This window comes from Grammomys surdaster, unplaced genomic scaffold (assembly GCF_004785775.1).
Source record: "Grammomys surdaster isolate TR1022 unplaced genomic scaffold, NIH_TR_1.0 231, whole genome shotgun sequence".
Taxonomy (NCBI): Eukaryota; Metazoa; Chordata; class Mammalia; order Rodentia; family Muridae; genus Grammomys; species Grammomys surdaster.
Genome location: NW_021604676.1, coordinates 3,147,437 through 3,168,945, shown reverse-complemented (window position 1 = coordinate 3,168,945; position 21,509 = coordinate 3,147,437). Strand labels below are relative to the sequence as shown.

The following is a 21,509-nucleotide window of genomic DNA, read 5'->3' as shown; positions in this document are numbered from 1 at the left end:
CAATAATGCAGAGATTTGAAAATCTACACATTGTTCATTCACTAGAGGATAGACTGATTATTGAGGGTAACCTTACTTCTATTCATGGCCTTAATTTCTAGATAAACTATTGGAAAGAGGACAAATACTCAGAATCATTTACTGAAATGGATCCACAAAATTGTGGTAGGCCTAGAAAAGGATGATAAAATGATTTCATACTAGAAATAAAAAATAGCAAGTGGCACAGAAAACATTTTTTGATGTCATTAAGAAAGCTATGTAAAACCATTAAGAAATAATAAAAAGCTGGTTCTGTGACTTATTTTACTCACTGTCACTAATTTTTAATGTATTCAAATTACTAGGAGGGTCAAAGGTGTCTAATAAAACTATTCAGAATATTAAAAGATATATTTTACTTTTATGGAAAGCATTAATGCAAACATATGTATAGCAAATAACATTTGTGCTGGAAATCATAGTTTACACAGTTTTAGATCAAAAGCAATAAGATAATACACTTTAAAATTTTATTTTACACATAGATTTGGATTACTTTCAAAGAGAAGGTATTGCTTTAAAAATATTAACTAATTTAGAGGATTTAATGTGGCAATTTTAAGATCAGAAATAACATTGTGACCTGAAACTGTCTTGATACCTTTCCTTATATGTAGCAAAAAGATTTCAAAGTGAATGTTTACCTGAAAAAATTATAAAAGATGTTAACAGGTATAAAACAAAATAGCGTCCAGTCGGTAAGAAAGATTCATTATCCCTTCTGTGTTCATAGAAATGGAAAGCATCTTATAAGTGGGATGTTTCAGTGGAATTTTTACAGCACTAGAGTACCACAGACTTTAAGGAAAGTGTTTGATAAAACACAGAGAAGCGGAAATGGAATGTTCGTAGGCTGGAGATAAATCTAGGCTTGTTACAACCAAAGGCTGACATTGGAGTAACGTTGTAAAGATATTCTCATTTCTTCCCCCGACAACTGTAACACACGGGCATGATTAATCACAGGAGGAGACTTGGAAAAGGAAGACAAAGTGTAGACAGGTTAGATGCCGTACAATGGCAGCTAGTGACAATGACTCAAAAATAGCAGATGGAGCCCATTTTTATAGATCACCAATAGCAAGGAATCTCCAGACACTAACAAGTATAAATCCAATCAAAGGTGCAACAAGCCTTCACAGTTGAAATGAATAGTATAGGGAGAAAAAGATTAAATATTTATAAGTCACAGAAAGACACCAGCTTTCAACGTGTTCCAGATTTGTATCAGTGGATTTGAGGGAAGTCCATAGAAGGCCTGCTCCCTCACCCCTCTTTCACAGGGTACAATAGTTCTGGAGGAATGGAGGATCTTTTGAATGATAACATTAGCATTTAAATGATCTTAAGACTCCAACAAAATTAAATTTATACATGAACACATCATTGCTTTATTAGTTCCTTGAGAATTTTGTACTTATGTTGATCCATCTACTCCCTTTCCCAACCTTTCTAAGATCAACCTTACCTTCCCTACCTACTCAACTTTGTGTTCCTGTAACATTTTTATTCCATCAAGGCTAATTTGAGCTCAGATATTCTTAGATGCAGGGACCATCACTGGAGGGTAGGAGATTTAACCAGAGGATATAAGCTTAGAAAAAACAAAACAAAACAAAACAAAACAAAACAAAACAAAACACGACTCTCCCAGGAGCTAACAATTGCCAATACATCAGGAACTAGGATGAGTACTTTGTATCCAGCTGCCCTCTGCATGCTGAGGTTTGTTCTGGCATAGACTTGCACAGGTCCTGAACATGCTGCCTCAACCACTGTGAGTTCATATGTGCAGCTTCCCTACTGTGTCCATAAGACACTGATTCTTTGCAATCATTGATTGCTTCACTCTTAGGCTTTTTCAGACCCCTCTTCCCAAAATGATTCCTGAGCTGTAGGAGGAGGGCCTGTAGTACAATGTGTTCCTTTTAGGGCTAAACATCATGCAGCCTCGTATTCTCTGCATCTTGGCCAGTTCTGGGTCTCCATGTTAATCACCATCTACTGCAAACAGACTGTCCTCTGGTGCAGGTTGAGAGATGCATTAATTAATCTATTACTGTAACAAGTCATTAGGAGTTAGTTTAATACTATATGCACTTAGAAAAGTAGGTTCAGCTGAGTTTTGTTACATTTGCCCATAAAAGTGCAAATCCCTATTAAATACAGTCTTCGATTAAAAATGATCCTCTCCTCGTTTTTGATAAGGAGTGGCGTGGCAGGCAATGCCTTAACAATTCAACCATTGCCAACTTGGCACATGATAAATACTGCGATGCTATATTAAATATTAAAATATTTGGATGGAATGACTTTTGCATAGGCCTGTCTGAGGCTAGAGTGGCTGATGATTACTTTTACATATGCATAAAGACAAATGAAGAAGTGGATCTTCTGTTAACCATGCATTGACCTTCCTGCCACTTCCACAGGCTTATGCATGCCAGTATAGCATAGAAATTGCATGTAAAACAGAAGGCAAGTGATGGAAAAAGGACATGTGATCCACAAAGAAACAGGTTTAGGTAATTGCCTTTACTCCCTCCTTTCCTGCTCCACTTTTATTTTCCAGCTTCATCTCTCTGTCCCTCAGCTCTGGGGAAGGCTGTGGGCTGCAAGCTAAGTGCTGGAATGACGAATGATTGAGCTGAGGTCAAGGAGAATCTCTGCTCCAGAATCATTGCTGCAACCTCCCCTGCCATTTCCCTAGCTCTTCAGCAGCTTCTCCTGGTGCAAATCCCCTGCAAAGACACTGAAGCGGCAGCCCGAAGTTGCCGGGGCGCAGGGCTCTGGAGGCATTGGCTCAGGAACTTTTCACGTCATTCCCGGCTCCAGAGCCCCTAGTCGCGGCAGCGGCGGCGCAGCCTTTCCCACCGCGGATCCCCGGTGCTCATGGGGCAGGCGGAGACAAGCTTGCAGCACTGAGCCGAACCTGACCAGTCCGTGATGTCCAGCATCAAATTGGAGGATTCCCTCCCTCGTCGCAACTGGTCATCTGCCTCGGAGCTGAATGAAACTCAAGAGCCGTTTTTAAACCCCACGGACTATGACGACGAGGAATTCCTACGGTACCTGTGGAGGGAATACCTACACCCGAAAGAATATGAGTGGGTCCTGATCGCAGGGTATATCATCGTGTTCGTGGTGGCTCTCATCGGGAACGTGCTGGGTGAGTCTGGTCTCAGGCAGCCCTCCAGAAAGGTTGTCACCTCCACTCTGTCCAGGCTGCAAGGCTGGGAGACCCCTCCCTTCTCCTGGGGTGCAAACAAAGAGGTCGCTTCTCGTGGGTGAGGTTTTTAATTTTTTTTTTAAGTTTTCTGATTTTACAAACTAGGAGGGAATCTCTAGAATGATTATTCTGTTTGTCTGCAGGGAAAAGAGGGAAACTGTTTCTGTTTGAGAACCTAGAATACAAGCGCAAGGAGAGGGACAAGGACCTCCAGGTGGATTTGCTGAGTGTAGGGGAATCTGTAATGCTTTTGTGCAGGTTGGGTGGGTTTACTGGGGAGGGCTTGCACCCGCAGAAACTGATGAAGTCATAAGGCCTTCGGGAGCTCGGTGGCATGTCCTTTAGCAAGGAGCCTTAGGCTCGGGTCAAGAAGTGGTAATGAAGGGGCAGAGTGGAGGCACAGGCAGACAGAGGAGCGCGCTCAATCACAAAAGCAGAATTAAACAGAAGCGGTGCCTGGAGCAGCAGAAGGAAGGAGGAGCATCCTAAAAAGTACCCCGGAGCTCACTCTCACCGTCCATTCAAACATTCATTCATGCATGCATGCATACATTCATTCATTCAACCAATGCATACCCCTGGAGGAGTGGTTGTTACCAGTTTCAGAAAATATTTGTACCAACTGATTCTTTTTCTTACAATGATATTAAGCTTAATGTCAAAGTCTGTCTTGGTCCGTGAGAAGGTTCTCTTGTGTGCTCATTACTATTCTCCCCACCACCATGTCTGAGGGATGAAGTGAGGGATAAGCAAACTATGGGGACTGCAGTGATGGATTTATTAGGACAGGACGGGAATCGCTTTCAAGACAAGGAGCTTCCCCAGAGAGCTCCGACTTAAATTGTGAATGGAAAGAGCATGTACCTTGATGAATGGAGAATAGGAGGCTTTTAGAATGCAGAGGGCAGTGTGGAGGAAGTCTGTTGAAAATGACAGGAGGAGGCAGGCAGCTTGGAGACAGTGCTAACTCCCCAATAAAAAGGCTGAGAGGTGAGTGAAACGAAATAGGCTGGGAAGCTGGGAAGTAAAAAATAAAGGTTGTAACTGCAGTGAAGGACAGTAAGGATCTCTCCAGGCTATCAATAGCAACCTAGCTTTTCCCTTCTCTTCTAATACACAGTGTAGATAAGCAGACAGTTCCTGACTGAGAGGAACTCATCAGGGAGAATATAAGTCATGAGACTAGAAACCTCCAAGAACTTTAGCTTGTTCTATATTATTTTAGGATATTTTACTTTTTGATTTTTTTAAGAATAAAAATAAAGACAATCTTCTTAGGATACAATGAAAGTAAAGGGACATATGAATGGATATGATTCAGCCTTTTGTTAGAAGAGTAAGTCCTTTAATGGTTTATCTTCTGGTTTCTGCTTTGCCATCTATAGAGTCACGAGCTATACCCAGAGCACTGAGCACAGCAGCACTTCCTGCATGTGGCACATACTTACTGCTAAGTGAGCGGTAGAAATTGAACATGCACTGAGTATCTACTTTTGCAAGACCACTTGACATATGCTCTCTTGCTTAAATCTTAAAATAAACTACACTGAAAGAAAAAAAAAACAAGAAAAGCTTATTAGAGGGCATGATTCATATCCAGCCTCATTTTTTTTTCTAACCTCAGATCCAGAATTCTCAACTGTAATTCTACTCTAAAGCTAGAAAGCAGGTAGACAATGGATTCTCTGTTCTGGGTTGTCTGCAAAAAGCTTTCTTTTCTCCTCTGCATCTATGTACACTGCCAGCAAAGTACCACTGTGATTCACCTCACCAAAAGCAACAACAACAACAACAACAACAACAACAACAACAACTCAGCTGTCTAGGAAGAGATATTACTTCTTTTAAATTCAAGAAAAGTGGTTTTTTTGTTTTTTTTTTCTTGTTTTTATAGGAAATGGTTATAAACCTTATCCTTTTCCTTCCTAGTTTTATTTCAGGCTTAATCTTTGTGAGAAATGTGTTCTTTTTTGATGGTATTCCTGTTTGCTGTGCATAGACCCTGTGTTGCAGAGTCTTTGCGCCCTGATAACATTATATATATATATATATATATATATATATATATATATATATATATTCTGGTTAGGGGAATAGAAACATCACTGAGGCTACTACTTCATAGTGTCAATGAAGACAGAATTGTCCACAGTCTTGAGTCTTGAAACACTTCCATTCAGCTTAAAAGAAAGATTTACCCAAGGAATTCTACTCCGTAGACACTGGCAGCTATTTCCCCAGGGAATGAATTACATCTGAATAACATTGAAATCTCCTCTGGGGGAATTGAAGCTCCTACACTACTGACATATTTCCTGAAAGTTGGAAAGGTTTGGGTTTGACATTTAAACAAATGAGCACTGGCATTGCTTACAGACTTCTTGATCTTTGATGTCACTGTCAAGTCTGCAAAATGAATTGGAACAAGAATTACCTTTATGCTTCATGGTACAAATAGCTCTACTTAGGATATCAGGGGAAGTGACACTACTCATGTGGCATAAACAAAGGGATACCACTCATGTGAAGGAAGCATAACACAGTACAAGCAGCAGGTGTAATTACTGACCCTTGGGTCCATACAGCATGTACACTTTTGTGTAACTGACTGCTTGAAAAATATCAATCTTATTGAACTTACAAATGTAATGCCATTAACTAGAAGTGTGTTCTCTGACAATGTCCTTTTGTAAAATGATATCACAGAATACTGTCTAGGCAGAAAAGCAAAGTCTTGGTCATCCAGCCTCTTCTTTTTCGTCCTGACAATCTCTCACCAACATTGTGTCCCCACTTCATTATCAGGATGCTCCTTGCAGAGATAGAAAGCAGTTTCCTGGAAACAAATGACAAAGTCATTCACAAAAAGGTACAATTACTGTAAATGGGAGTTGATGAGTGTTTGTGTTCCAGCAGAAAGTCGTATGCATGTCTAATTATGGAACTTTAAGTCCTAGGAAGCAGTAGGTGGTGAGGTTCTATATCTTAGAACCAAGTCAACTCATCTACATATTTAACTGATATATTTTGAGCAATATTATATCTATAAAATTGATGAGCATAAGAAGGAAAAGTCTTCGGAACACTAAAACAAATAAATTAGATAAAATCTTTAGCCATTATTCCTAGAGAAAAAAACTGGAAAGAAAGATGTTTCTATTCATTCAAATATTAAATCCTCAGTAAAATGTTCAGTTCTCTGCCACTCTTTCCCTATCTGAATGATATTATTTCACTTTGGAAATTTCAAATCTCCCTATCATTGCCTCAATAGAGAAAGAGCAAAGTGTTCCAGCAATAAACATTCACCTAGATATGCTTCTTGCTGTTTATGTGTCCACTATCAAATTCTGAACGCTCCAAGTCTACCCTTTTCTAATTATAAACTATTATATAACTGTTATAAAAGTTTATACTAGTTGCCTTATAAAATTCATATCACAAATAATATATAAATATTTTTTTCTTGATAAAAAGAACATGAAAACCTATTTAAAAAAAAATAAATACAAATTAATGTTATTTGTTATCCCTTTACTTCCACTGTGGAGGTTTGTAGCCACCGTCTGCTGCCATTTTCCATTTTGATCTATGTGGTTCTTTCAGGTCTCTGTTCTCATTCCATTCCTCAACAGAGGGTTTTCCTAAAAGAAATAAGTAAGATGGAGTTGGTCGCATTATTCTCCCTTTCCATATCAGATCCATCTACCCATCTCCTACTTAACATTACATTTCGGTTTCTCCTTGAAAGTTCTTCCTAATTATTAGATTACCTTTTTTCCCCTCATAGATTGTTCTTGTTGCAGTATGTCTTACTTGTTTGACCATTTGTTTGTTTATTGCAGTTGTTGTTAGTCATTTGGTCTCTCAGTGATGTTCTAAATAATTATTTACAATATGTTGATTCAATAAGGTTAAACTACATTGACACTTAAGGATTTAACCAGTAAAAGTTAAGGCAAATTCTATTTGTGAGATGGTAGACATATATGCAATGTAGTTGTTTTCTACAGTTAATTTTGTATCCCAGAGGTACAACTCTACTCCCAGGCTCCACTGAGGTTAAGTTGATGCAATGTGATGTTATTAAATGAAACCCAGATATCGTGAGCATGTTTGACACATATTTTGGTTAAGAAGAATCACTATACCTTTCCCCAAGTTTACTCTTGTCATACCATGGAAATTTTAGGATATACGCATCAACTTACAAAATCAAAAGTAGCAAGAATATGATGCTTAATCTAAAAATCAAACACAACATTTCAGGTTTCTGATTCTTCTACAAATTTTAGTGAGAGATAATAACTAATATAGTTGAAGAATTTTCATCATCCAGCATTTTAGTTATGTTTGAAATTTTCCCATGCAAACACTGAAATTCACTGAGGTTTCACTAGGCTCTTAACATTCAAAACCACCACTGCTGATGCACTTTCTCTGGTGGAAGCGAACCCCACTGTTGCAGGCATTCTGGAGCTCCCTACTCAGCTAAGGCTACTAGCTTTGATAAGCAATGACTCATTGGGATTGATCAGTCAATAACATGTGACATATATGATCAATGTGCTTATCCCCCATTCCTTTTCTCACACTAAAGAAAGATGAAGACCATTTATTGAATACTATGACCCGAAGGCCCGTTAGCTAGGCTCTACTCCTGTATGTTTAAATGCTAGCATACAATCAATTTATAATATAGAAATGAATAAATGTTTAGCAAATGAGAAAAATACAATTTTAACTAGTCTGAAAGTTCAGTTACACAGAAAGCGGCAGCACTAAGTCTCAAATATGGATTTGTCGGAACCAGTGATCCAGGTTCTAGTGCTTCCCAGATCCTCTTTATCCTCTAAGCTCGACAGGAGAAGCACAGGTGAAGGGAGGGGACAGGCAATGCCCCGGTGCCCTCTAGACAGTGTGCAACGCTGTCCTGGCATATTGTCATGCTGTTTCTCTGATAGACTACACTTCTTCAGCTCTGAGAATGAGCTCATTTGATAAGCCAATCAAGGTCAGGATAGGGTTACATTACGAGAGAAAGTTTCAAGGTAAAATAGGTACTGCCAAAAATGCTTTTGCCCGTTCTGGAGAGCTGACTCATTGGGGAAAAAATGTTAGATAATTTTGGCTAGAGATTTTTTATGTTATTGTAAGTATTATTGCTAGACATAACGTAAGACCAGAACCCACTTAAAATCTCATGTAATCTGGAGACCCTAGTCTTTTCTCTTTGTTTTCAAATACAGTGATACATTTAAAATATTAATATTTTGTTAAACAGATTTTAGTTATTAATTTGACTATGTAGATTTGACAGTTTAATTTGCATTAAATTCCTCATCATTAGATACTCATAATCTAGCTCCTCAAATTAAGCATCTGTTTTGTTCCTTTATTCTCATTTATGTATCACTGTCACTGAATCTTTGATAGCAATTTGCCTTCAACAGTAAATGCCCAGAAATCAAGTTTAATATTTATAGAGTATTTATTCTTCTGGAAATCCTGCTACACTTTTGTCTTCATTACTCATCGGAGCACCTTTCTGAGGTAGGTTGTATTTAATTTAAGATTCAATATCTTGTAAGGTACTATGAAAGAAAAGCATGGCACATAGAAATATCCTGTAGGTAACTGCTCAGAGTGAGAACAACTTTCCATTTCCTATCAATCCAGAGAACCAGATCAGGAGCACAATGACCTTTTCCCAGTACTCTGCTAAACTACCTTTGATACCTGGACTTGTCAGTACAGTGGGAACACATTCATATCCAATCAAAATCAAAAACTTGTGAAAATAAGATGATCTCAACACCTTGCTTTGAAGGAAAAATAACTATAAGGTCTTGAAAGACCAAAGTCTATCTAGTCATCAGTTATTTCTGTAGGTAGATTAACATGATGATTTTTGTCTTAGTTATTTTCTTATTGCTATGAGACAATACTGTGACCAAGGCAACTTATAGAAGAAATAATTTGTCTTGGACTTAAAGTTTCAGATGGCAAATCCATGACTGCCACAGCAGGAAACATGGTGACAGATAGGCAAGCATGGCACTAGAGCAGTAGCTGGGGGCTTATATCCCGATCCACAAGCAAGAAGCAAAGAGTGGGAGAACTAACTGGGGATATTAGTTTTGAGCTAAAGAAACCTCAAACTCAACCCCAAGTAACACACCTCTTCCATGAAGGGCACTCCTCCTAATTCTTCCTAGGTTCCACCCACGGAGCACCAAGCATTCAAATTATCAACCTATGGAGGCTGTCTTAATTAGGGTTCCCATTACATCGAACGGATACCATGACAAAGGCAACTCTTATAAGGGCAACATTTAATTGGGGCTGGCTCACAGGTTCAGTCCATTATCATCAAGGCAGGCACATGGTAGCATCTAGGCAGGCATAGTGTAGGAGTTCTGTGCCTCCTGCTGAGAGTTCTACATCTTCATCTGAAGGCTGCTAAGACTTACTTCCAGGCAGCTAGGATAGGGTAGTAAAACCCAAGCCCACAGTGGCACATCTACTCCAACAAGGCCATACCTTCAAATAGTGCCACTCCCTGCACTAGGCATACTCAAACCACCACAGAGGCCATTCTCATTTAAACCACTAAAATAAGGTTTGCTCTGAATAGCATCTCCCTGCCACAATAGCCAATAAGCCCTGAATTTTCCTTGTCTCAGACCATATACATATATTCTTTCTTTTGGGGGGGTTTAAAATTATTTATGTGTGCGTGTGCTTTTGAGGTGTTATGTGCAACACAATGTGTGAGCAGGTAGCCTAAAAGGCCAGAAGGGGATGTTAAAAATTCTCTGGAGCTGAAGTAACAGGCTTCATGCAAATGCTGGGAACTAGATCACCATCTTCTATGAAAGAAGTCTGTAATCTTAACCACAGAACCATTTCTTCAGACCTTTGTCTTGATAATTTAACAAATGATGTGGGTCAGAAAGTCTGTTTTACACAATATCTCATGGTCCAAGAATCTTCTGTGTTTATGTACCACCTCAACACCTGCCACCTGTGGTAACCAGATTCCAGTATAGCTTCTAATATCTCTGCTTCCTAGTGTTCATACCTTGTCTCTTCAAAATTGACAACATCTTTGTTTTGGTCTGGATGACAACAGCAAACAGAATATGTGAGAATATGCCAAATCCAAGATTACGTTTTAAAAGATTAGAAACTTTAGCCAGAATGCATGTTTTCTTGTTTGTGTCTAAGTGTTTTTCTCTGATGCAAGTCTACTCAGGGTATATCTGAACTCCTTCCACAATCCAGAGAGAAAACGAAGACTCTTGACAACTTTATATGTGAACTTGACAGCAAGATCCCTCACTTCTGAGAGGGGCCATTTGAGAATCTGTGACATAACCCTGATCCAATTTGACTGACACTTAATAACAGACTCAGAAACAGAGTTGTCCACCCAAGCTCCATACCAATAACTGGCCCTCTGAAATTGAGAATATACCTCAGTTTTCTTAGGCCATTAGGTTTTCAGGTAAGTTGATGTGTGTATCCCAAAGTATCCATGGTAGGATAAGAGTGAACAGCAATTTTTTAAAAAAAGACAGATTCTTTAACCAAAATATGATGTGACAAAGTGACAAACATGCTCATAATTATTAGGCATCATCTAACAGCATTATATTTTATCAACTAATTGCAAAGGAGGCTGGGAGATGTGCATCTCTCTCACAGAAAAGGTAGGATACTAAATGATATTTTAATTTGTATAAAGTCAGAATAAGGGAAGTGAGAGAAATTCAGTAAGTAGCATACCATTAAGCTGATCTAAAGATATATAGTTTTATATCTCTAACAATAGAGTTATCTGGAAATGTTGAGAGGTTTTATGTTAGTACTAAGTACTAAGTCTGAGAGGACAAGAAGAAATGAGAAGGGCATGTTCCCCAGAAAAGACAGACATACACACTGTCTCACTGTGATATGGCAAGAGCTATGGTGGAAGAGTAGACACAGAGTAACAGAAAGACGTGAGAAAGCTGTAAGCTCTTTTACATCATTAGGTAGTGTCTTAGTTGGTGTTCTATTGTTGTGAAGAGACCCCATGCCTGTGGCAACTCTTGTAAACAAAAACATTGGATTAGGGATGGCTTACAGTTTCGAGGTTTAGTCCATTATCATCATGTCTGGAAGCTGGGAGGCAGGCAGGCAGACATGGATGGTGTTGGAGAAAGAGCTGAGAGTTTTACATCTGGATTGGCAGGCAGCAGAAGGAAGACTGTGGCATGCTGGCCAGGCTTGAGCTTTTCAAACCTCAAAGCCTACTCCCTAGTTACACACCTCCTCCAATAAAGCCACACCTACACCAACAAGGCCACACCTCCGAGTAATGCCACTCAGTATGGGCCTGTGAGGGCTATTTTATTCAAAGCACCACAGGTAAAGACAGAAAAAGAAGACTCTTAACCTGAGTATTAATGAGTAAATTCAAGTTGCCTGGGTAATGAAAATTGGGTAACCAGATACTCTAACCAGAGAAAACAGCATAAATAAAATCAAAGAGACATGAACTACAAAACGAACGCTACCAACTGGTAACTCCCAAGAAACCACAGGTAAGGAAAGACTGGAAGTAAGCCTGTGCATAATGCCTAAGCTCCAGGAGTTCTAACGAATGTTTATCTCTAGGTTGGCAATGCTACATACTTCACAATTTTTGAAAGCATGAGTAGGTTTAAAACTTTTGTTTTTTAGAATTCATAATGAAAGCACAGCAATGATTAATACTGAAGTGCCCTAGGTGGAAATCACATAGTGGCAAGTTCACAACTATGCACAATGTAGAGGAACATCTACATGAACACAGAAATAAACAAACATGATATTGTTATACAATTGTAATATTCTTCTCTAAATTGTCAGTGTCTTGAATTTCCCAAACTCAAGAGGATATTTTTAATGAATACCAGTATGAATGAACTAGCCTTTAAGAAAGTAGAAACCCAGAACTTGATACCACACAGTTGAGTCATGGAACATGGAGAAATCAAGTTGGTCCTGACCTGGTGAGTCATCCCTTCTGTATAGCTTTCATAGTGATGGCAGGTGTAATTCATGCTTCTGAAGGATAAAAATAATCACTTATCCAGCTGAGTGTTCTGGTTATAAAGTCCCTAGCTAATGAGCTATTGGTAATTGATAAGTATAGGGAAAAGAGTGCAGTGATTTTCTTTAAAAGTGTAGTCCTGGGAAAGTTGACCACATTCGAATACATGATCTTATTCACAAGAGTATATAAGCATCAGAAATTGGACTCCATGGATTTATTTTTAAAAATTATCTGATAACCCATAGTTGGACTATTATAGAATGGGCAGTAGATCTGGATAGAGTTAGAGGAGAGGAATGAATGTGATCAAAAATAATGTATGAAGTTCTCAAAGAATTAAAAACATTTTCACTAATATAAAAGATAAATACATAGAGATGAATACATTGTATTTATTTATTTACATGTGCATGTGTGCGTGTGTGCATGTATGTATGTATGTATGTATGTATGTACGTGTGTATGTGTGTAGTTTTGGTACTAGGACTAAACTTGGATCCCCATACATGATCAAGTATAAATTGTGTTAATAAAAGAAGTTTCAGTCCAACTTGGTTCTATTTTCTAAGGACACATACATCTCAAAAGAATCACGTTATAATTACTAAAGCAATAATTGAGAGATACCATCTAAGACATCTCTCTCCAGCAGTGCAAGGCCTTCACTATCACTCAGGGGCTCATACCAGGAAACCATTTTGCTCCTCTAGGAAACTTTGAGCTGCAGTAGTTCAAGTTTTTTTTTTTTTCAAGGAAAGTACACCATGATCTTACTAGATAATATTCTATATTGCTGCAATATCTGAGGCTTCATAATGTACAAAACCTTCACTTAAACTATCTTTGTTTCAAAACAATCCTGAGTTGCCTTTATGAATCTACAGGTACACTTGAGTTTCATGTTCTAACTGCAGGATGAGAGCTAATCCCAAATGTCACCATGACTCCAAAGTTCTGTTAGGCAAGCACATCTTTACCTGAGCACAGGGTGTTTCAAGCATGCCAACTTTGGGAACTTTCCATAAAGTACAAATAAATCATACTAACTGTAAACTTTTTGCTTTGTAGAAAATATTACAAGAAGGGTAATGTCACTAAGTCTAAGAGATCATCAGTCAATCAAAGCAAACTTCTCAACAGTGGACACTGTTAGCAGTCAGTGAACTACAGTACAATTTAAAGAATTTACTTCGGGGAACTATTATATTGCCCTAACTATGTAATTTTTCAACAAAGTATTTATAATAGCCCAACTTAGTCCTTGAGTCACAAGAATGACAGAGGTATTACCTCTCCTTCCCTAAGTGGCAACATTCAGTGTTAAAGAGTTGCTGCTGGGTTAGTTTTCTGAATAGCTTCTCATTCTTAAACAGTGACTTACTTCTTCATTCTGTTATCCATGGTTATTCTTGCTATTCATACGTTAGTCTATACAAGTAGAAAATGTCTGTGGACTTTACAGAGCAAATTATTATGTGCATTTTCTTGTAGAATTAACTGAAGGGATTTTGAATTCTACAATCACCATGGACACGGTGATCTATAATTGCCTGAGACCTGATCACAGGTGCTAGAGGGAGTGAGGAGGGAAAGACACAGAAAAGTAAGAAAAGTATGGCAGAGATGCTATTTTTCCCTCTTGGGAAGTACCTCTTACAACTAACTACTCATAAGGACTGAGTGTCATCAGCAACAAAGGAACTCTCTAAAGATTATGGGTTTCAAGTTATAAGAGATATATTTATCATCCAAGTGGAAACAAAAGCAGCAAAGCTTTATAGAAGACTCAGTCTTGTGCAGAAGAGAGAGGCAAATGGAAAAAAAACACAATGTCTTATAGCAACATGATAATTTTCTAGGATTATTTAATTTGGAGCTATTTCCTTTCCTCATTTCATTCAGCAAATATTTATTAAACACCCACAGCATGCAATCTCTTTTATTTCATTCTGTAGAGGAAATAGAGAAGCTAATAAGATATGACCATTACCTACAAGGAATTTCTAATTGTATGTTTGAGTCTAAGTTGTAAATAATAGACTACAGTGTGGTAGAAATTGAAGAGGGAAACATAAAGTCGGAGGGAACAGCAAATCTGACATGGGGTCAGATCCTCCACTAAAAAGGAAATGTATAATGTTCCATTTGTTGACATGTGAAGATAATTTTGAAGTGTTCTGAGGGTACAAAACATTCCAGTAAAGCTGATAAAGTAGTAAATTGAAATAAATTGTAAATACATAATTGTACATAAACCTTGCCAAAAAGCGATGCAGAAATCCCAACAAAACCTTTGTTTTCATATGCTTCTTGACAAATTTAGCAAAATACTTGTTTTGATTCTTTGAATTTCTTCCTTTGTTGTTTTCTGGGTCCTTACTTTGTATTTCTTTTATGTAGCATTGAGTGATGGTAAATTGCAAGAACAAAACCACCATTTTAATTGCTGACAAAATAGACTTCAAACCAAACCTAAAGTGTCTGTGTACTTTAAGGAACACATAAACTGTTATGAAAAAATAGAGAAGGGCACACTACACACTCATCAAAGGAAAAACCCACCAACAGGGTATTTACAATTCTAGACATTCCCTAGAGTAGTTGTTAAATGACTTTGTTGTCACATGTGAGAGTTCAGAAGGAAGATCACTTGGGAGCAGAGTAAGAATGAAGGTGTGAGAGACCAGACACTGACAAGCCTGCTCCAGATTCTGCAGGACAACGATTATTAGGGTAAAGTTCACCCAGCAGATGAATAAAAATAAAATGAAACAAATAAAAAAGATACCATAGAGCTGGAAGTTGGCAGCTCATCAGACATGAGGAGTGTGGTCCTATGATCTTTTCCACTAGCAATGACTGACTATTGAGAGGTCAGACGCAGAGAACCACAGCTGGTGTGAGTTAATAATTGCAACATCTGCCATACCAGGAAGACAGTGCTTCGCACCCTTCCTTCCCATCATCTGCTTCTTATGTGCTTTCTGTTCCCTCTTCTGTAATGTTCACTGATCCCTGAAGGGGTGATATTGGTGTCCCATTTAGAGCTGAGCACTCACCAGTGATGCTCATTGAGCAGCCAAGAGTCTTTTCATTTACATACATTGTTGCAAAAAAGGGTTTTCTCTGATCAAGGCTGAGAATAACACTTATCTAAGGGTGTAAATATAAACATTTAGAAAGCAGTGTAACACATGCTCATTTTACAATATAACAATAGTAAGTAATCCCTGGTGTCTATGGCCTCCCCAGTCATGAATATTTGAGTTTCCAGTACAAGGCAGGAATTCTTTCTGAAGAAGCAAGTCTCAAATCAAAGCAGGGAATGGTTGGTTAATCCCACTGTTGTACTAATGGGTACAACTTGCCTGGTAGGTCTATTCTGTAACACTCTAGATTTACTGATGAGTAACATTGTTGATTTCTTTTCTACCCTGGCTGTCATATAACATTCCCAGCAGTACAAGAGTCAGCTAGTAGATAGGAATATTCCAGTTCAGTTTCAGCTTGGTTTTCCTATCACTTGCTACAGAAGTCTGTGATTTCTTCAGCAGTAGGGTGAGCAACCAAGGGCAATAGTCTTTGCTGTTTGGAGGTTTACACGGGCATACGTGACCACCAATTCATGCAGACGTATCTTATCCTGGCACTGGGATTTTCATTTGATCATCTATGGCTTCTGAAATTAGCATTATCCACCCATGCAGGATACTTATATTTAATTCTTAAATGATTCTTAATTAATTTAAAGACAAGACTTCTTTACAAGTGTTTCTTCTATCTTTAGGTTTTGGTTATTCCTCATACTCATCTCCTTCCTTTCTTCTATCTCCTGACCTCTCCTCCTTTGACTTTATCAGTCCCAGTAGCAGCCCCTAACTTTATATTCATTTTGAATGTGTTCTATTATGTCCTGGTTGATTTTCCACTATACTGCTTCTCTCCTCCATTTTCCTGCAGCTCCTTCTCCTGCCTATATACTTTTATCCTCAGTCTTTCCTCACCACTTTATTTCACGTATGTTCTATTATCATTCCTGACTCCTTCCATCACACCTCACCCCTTATACACCTGTGATTCTTAGTGGTAATTGTCATTCAACACCTGGAAGGCACACCTGTGAGGAATTATCTAGATGAAGATCAGCCTCTGAGAAAGTCGATGAGGGATTGTATTAATCCTTGAGTTATGTGAGAAGACTCAACTTAATTGTGAGCAGGACTATGTCCTGGGTAGGGACCCTAGACTGCATGAGATGAGGCAAGCTGAGCACTACATGCATGCATTAATCGAGTCTGCTCTGCTCCTGAATGGGAATGAAGTGGCTCCAGCTTCCCCAAGCTTCTGCTACTTGATTTCCTGGTCTTGATGAACTTTAACCTGGAACTAAGAGCCAAGTTATCTTTTATCCCATATTCTGCTTTTGTCAAGATATTTCCATAGCAACAGGAAAAGAAGGCAAGACGAGTTTTTGTTTGGTTGTTGTTTGTTTGGTTTGTTTTTGCTTTTTTGTTTTCTGATTTCATGATCTATAACTACATTACACTTGTGGTACATTTAGTGTATTTTCCTGTTCTATTTACTTTTGCCAAATTTTTGTTCTTATAAGGATGAATAAAACCCCATCATGTATATAGAGCATACTTTCATTTTTCTTTCTTCTACTGATTGCATTTTCTTACTGTTACAAATAGAGAACAATAAAAAAAAATAAGAGTATAAGTATCTCTGATACAATATAGAACCCACTGAGGTTCTACTCAGGAGGAGAACTGAGTTGTATTAACTGTTTGAGAAATATCACCACTGATTTTCATAGTGGCTACATCAGTTTACACTCTCATTAGCAATAGATAAAGGTCCCTCTTTTTCCACATTCTCCACAGGGCTTGTTTTCCTGGTGATAGGAGCTCTGGAGTTCTAAAAGTAGTTGTAATTTGCATTTTTCTCATGGGTTTCTCATGGAGGTTGAATGCTTTTAAAAATATGTTTTATTTCTTTAGTGTGTGTACTTTTATTTGTGTCTGTGTGTGGCTGCATGGGCATCTTAGTACCAATGTGGAAGTCAGAGTTCAATTTGTGGCAGTCAGTTCTTTTCTACAATGTGGGTCCTGGGAATCAAAGTCAGTCCTGCTTGGTGGCAAGTATCCTTACCTGCTGAGCCTTCTTGGTTTTCTAGAACCTTGAGATACATCATTAGGTAATTAAGATCTCTCTGGTTTTTGTTTTGCTTTGTTGTCGTTGTTTGTTTGTTTTTTATTGGGAAGGCTTATAGCTATAAAGTTCCCATTAGTCCCGCTTTGGTTATATTCCAGAAGCTCTGGTAGTTTGTTCTATCACTTTCATTTGGTACCAGGAATTTTTTTTAAATGTCCTTTCTGCATTCTTTACTGACATGCTTTCGATTCAAAAGTATATAGTTTAATCTCAAAGTTGTTTCTGAGATTACTTTTACTGAGGATTTCTAGTTTTATTTCATAATGATCTGATAGATTGTTATAATTATTTCAATTTACTTTTGGTATTTGTTAAGTCTTCCTTTGTAGCCTACAATATACTCAATTTAGAGAAGATTCATGTGGAATGGAAAAGAATATTTATTCCCTATCTGTGAAGCAGAAGATTTTGTAGTTTTATATTAAATACAGTTGATCTATGCTATAAGTCACCTTTTAGGATTCTTTTCTGACTTCAGTTCTATAAGGCATATCCAACTATGAAGGAAATCTGAATTCTTCTGCAATTTTGGTAGGAACTGTGTGGTCTCTGATTCTTTTATCATTTGTTTTATGAAATTTTTAGCAAAGGATTTGTCATATAAATGTTTATAATAGTAGTATCTTCTTTATGTATTTTTCGTTTTATTAATATGTAGTTGTCCTCTGTGGGTCTTTTGATTCGTTTTGGGGTTAAAGTCTACTTTATCACATATAAGATTAAAGTTGCCAACTTGTTCATAGTTTACTTCTACTTCACGGGTTGTTTCTAATCTTTGATTTCTAGTTTGGAGATATTTTTTCTACTTATATGCACTTCTGCAGACAATAGAGAGTTGGAATTTTTTTGTCTCTTTTGGTTTTCATTTTGAAATTTTCATACACTATATTTTTTGTGATCTTCTTTCCCTTCCTTGAATGCATCCCAGATGCCCTCCACTCCTGCTCAGATTCACCTGCTTCATATTCTTCCCTTTCTCAAAACAACAACAAAACCAACAAGAACAAAAATACATTGCACATAGAAAAATGCACGTGCATGCACACACACAATTATAAGAGAAACCATGAAATCCATTTTGCATTGGCCAGCTATCCCTGGCTGTGCTGCCTCACCTGGAGTGTGGTTACTACCCCCTGTGTCACACCAGAAAGCTGAGTTTTTCATTTCTAAGCAACTTCAATCACAAAGGCCTTCTCTGTTAGGAACAGGACATTGTATCAACTTCCCTTCTCCAGGCTTAGATTTTGCCTGCTCTGAACTTGGGCAGATCTTGGGCATGCTATCAGAGTTTCTTTGATTTATATGTTCTTCAGCACATTTTTGCCTATAAAACCCAGTTTCCTTGCAGTTACCTTCCCACCTATGGCTTTTACAATCTGTCTGCCTCCTCTTTCATCTGCATTCCTGAGTTTTGAGGGGAGGTGTATGATGTAGAAATCCTATTTAAACTGAGTGCTCTGAAGTCTTTTGCTCTCTGCATTGTCCAGGTTTAGGTCTCTGTTAATTACCAGCTGCTACAAGAAGAAGCTTCTCTGATAAGGGTTCAGAGATGCGCTGATGAGAGATAAGTATAGCAAAGTGCCATTAGTAATAGTTTCCAAGTTCTTGTCGGGAGGTAGTGGGTTGTGGGAGGCAGCTGGGTACCTGGTTGAGCACAGGCCTCAAACCCTGGATAATGGGATGTTGATGTTTGGCCTTGCTCCTGGACCCTGGCTCCTTTCACTTATCCGCAGCCCCTCCCAAAGAAAGATTGTGGCCTTAGGTCACTTAGCACAGGCAGTACAGGTAGAGGGTGTGACTACAGGCCACAGAGCCTCCAGAGATCTCCATATTCATGAGTTACCTAAAGGCCAGAGGGCATAGCTAATTAAGCATTCCTTTTAAGACCCTCCTCCTACTCACAAAAGGTATTTAACCTCAGGCCTGCCCTGAGGGCACAGGGTACAGCTTCATCTACTTTCTGCCATGACAATAAACCTTTTCAAATCATGGACTTCCTCTTGTCTTTGGGACCCACCATGGAGAACCGTAGAGGGGGCCTTTAACCAATGAGCTGCCCCCTAATCTCCCTCCAGAAGACCTCTCTGTATTCCAGCCCCAGAGGCCTGTCAACTCAAGCAAGCTAGCCAAGCCAGCCATGACCCAGCCAAGCAAGTCGCTTGGACCAAGAGTTTCTACCCCACAGGGTAGCATCGGAGCTTCTTTCCTTCATCTCTTTTGTCTGAGGGCCGGTCCAGCCCATATGCACCCCCCCTTGTCTGAGTCCTTCTGTGGTTCCCCAGCGGCACTACAAACTTTTCTTTGGGAGGGGCTATGGTTAAGTGAAAGGAACCAGGGCCCAGGAGCAAGACTGAACACCTACCATCCCTTTAGGGTATTATCCAGGGTTCAAGGCCTGTGCTCGACCAGGTACCCAGCTGCCTCTCACAGCCCACAGCCCCACAATTTCTGGCTATTATGAATAGACTAGCAATGAATGTGGATCAACATGTATCTCTGTAGTACATGCAGAGTCTTTTGGGTATATGACACAGAATGTCATACCTTTATCTTTGGTACATCAATTTTCAGCTTGTTGAGGAACCTCTACATTAATTTCCTGTGTGGCCGTACCAGTTTGCACTCTCACCAGCAATAAATGAGTATTCCCCTTTCTTGAAACCTCACCAGTATAAAATGCTCTCATGTTTTGTTGATCTTGGTCATTCTGACTAGGATAAGGTAAAATCTCAACATAGTTTTAACTTACAGTTCCCTGATGGCTAAGGATATTGGACATTTTTAAGTGTTTCCCAGATGTTTGTGCTTCATTCCTTAAGAGCTCTGTTTATTTCTATACTTTTTGTTTGTTCATTTGTTTGTTTGTTTTTTGGGCACAGGGTTATTCTATGCAGCTCTGGCTGCTCTAGAACTCGCTATGTAGATCAGCATGGTCTTAAACCCACAGAGACCCACCTGATTCTGCCTTGCAAGTGCTGATATTAAGATGTGTACCACCACTGTTTAACTTCTAGACCATATTTTTATTTGTGTTTACTTTATTTTCTTAATGTTCAGATTTTTGAGTCCTTTATATTCCACATACTAACCCTGTGTCAGATGTAAAATTGATAAAATTTCTTTCTCCAATTTATAGGCTACCACATTGTGTTGCTTCAGTCCTTTGCTGAACCAAAGCTTTTTAGCTTCATTGAATCCTGCATTTTAGTTATTGGTCTTAATACCTAAACATTCAGGGATGTGTTCAGAAAGTCTTTTCTAGTGCCAGTAAGTTCAATTCTTTTCTATCACATTCTCTTCTATCAGATTTAGAAATTCTGGTCTTGTGTTGATCTACGTGATCCATTTAGAACTATGCTCTGTGCACAGTGGTAGATATGGATGTATTCTCATTCTTCTACATGTAACTATCCATTTTGACAGGGACTACATGTGGAAGATGTTAGTGTTTCTCTGTGTGTTCTTTTGTTTTGTTTCCTTGGCTTCTTTTTCAAAAATTAGGTGTTCATAGGTGTATTGACTTATGTCTTGGATTTCAACTCTACTCCACTAATCAATGCCAGTTTTATAAAAACATAATTTCAGGGTTTTTTATTGCTTTAGCTCTGTAGTATAATTTGAAATATGGAAGGGTGATACTCTCTTATCTATCATATTTTGTATGTGTGTGTGTGTTTCCATATAATATCTAAAAGTATTTTTTTTAATTCCTATGAAGAACTGTATAAGTAGTGCACTGACTATGTAGGATGTTTTTGGTAAGATGGTTATTTCACAATTTTAATCCTACAAATCCATGAACATGGAAAGTCTTTCTATCTTTTGATGTCTTCTTTGATTTCTTTCCTCACATATATTAAAGTTTTTATTATACAAGTTTTTCTCTTGCTTGATCAGAGTTATGACAAAATATTTTTGAGGCAACTGTGAAAA

The 21,509-nt window shown here is 38.4% G+C and overlaps 1 protein-coding gene across 1 annotated transcript in view; it reads left to right on the top strand.

Annotated features, from left to right (window-relative positions):
- The first annotated feature begins 2,863 nt into the window (after nucleotides 1–2,863).
- Nucleotides 2,864–21,509, top strand: part of Hcrtr2 (hypocretin receptor 2) — an 87,616-nt gene continuing 68,970 nt past the window's right edge. The window contains exon 1 of the mRNA XM_028773613.1: nucleotides 2,864–3,211. Within this exon, the coding sequence (XP_028629446.1) occupies nucleotides 2,989–3,211 (223 nt within the window). The 5' untranslated portion in view covers nucleotides 2,864–2,988. The remainder of the gene's footprint in view (nucleotides 3,212–21,509) is intronic.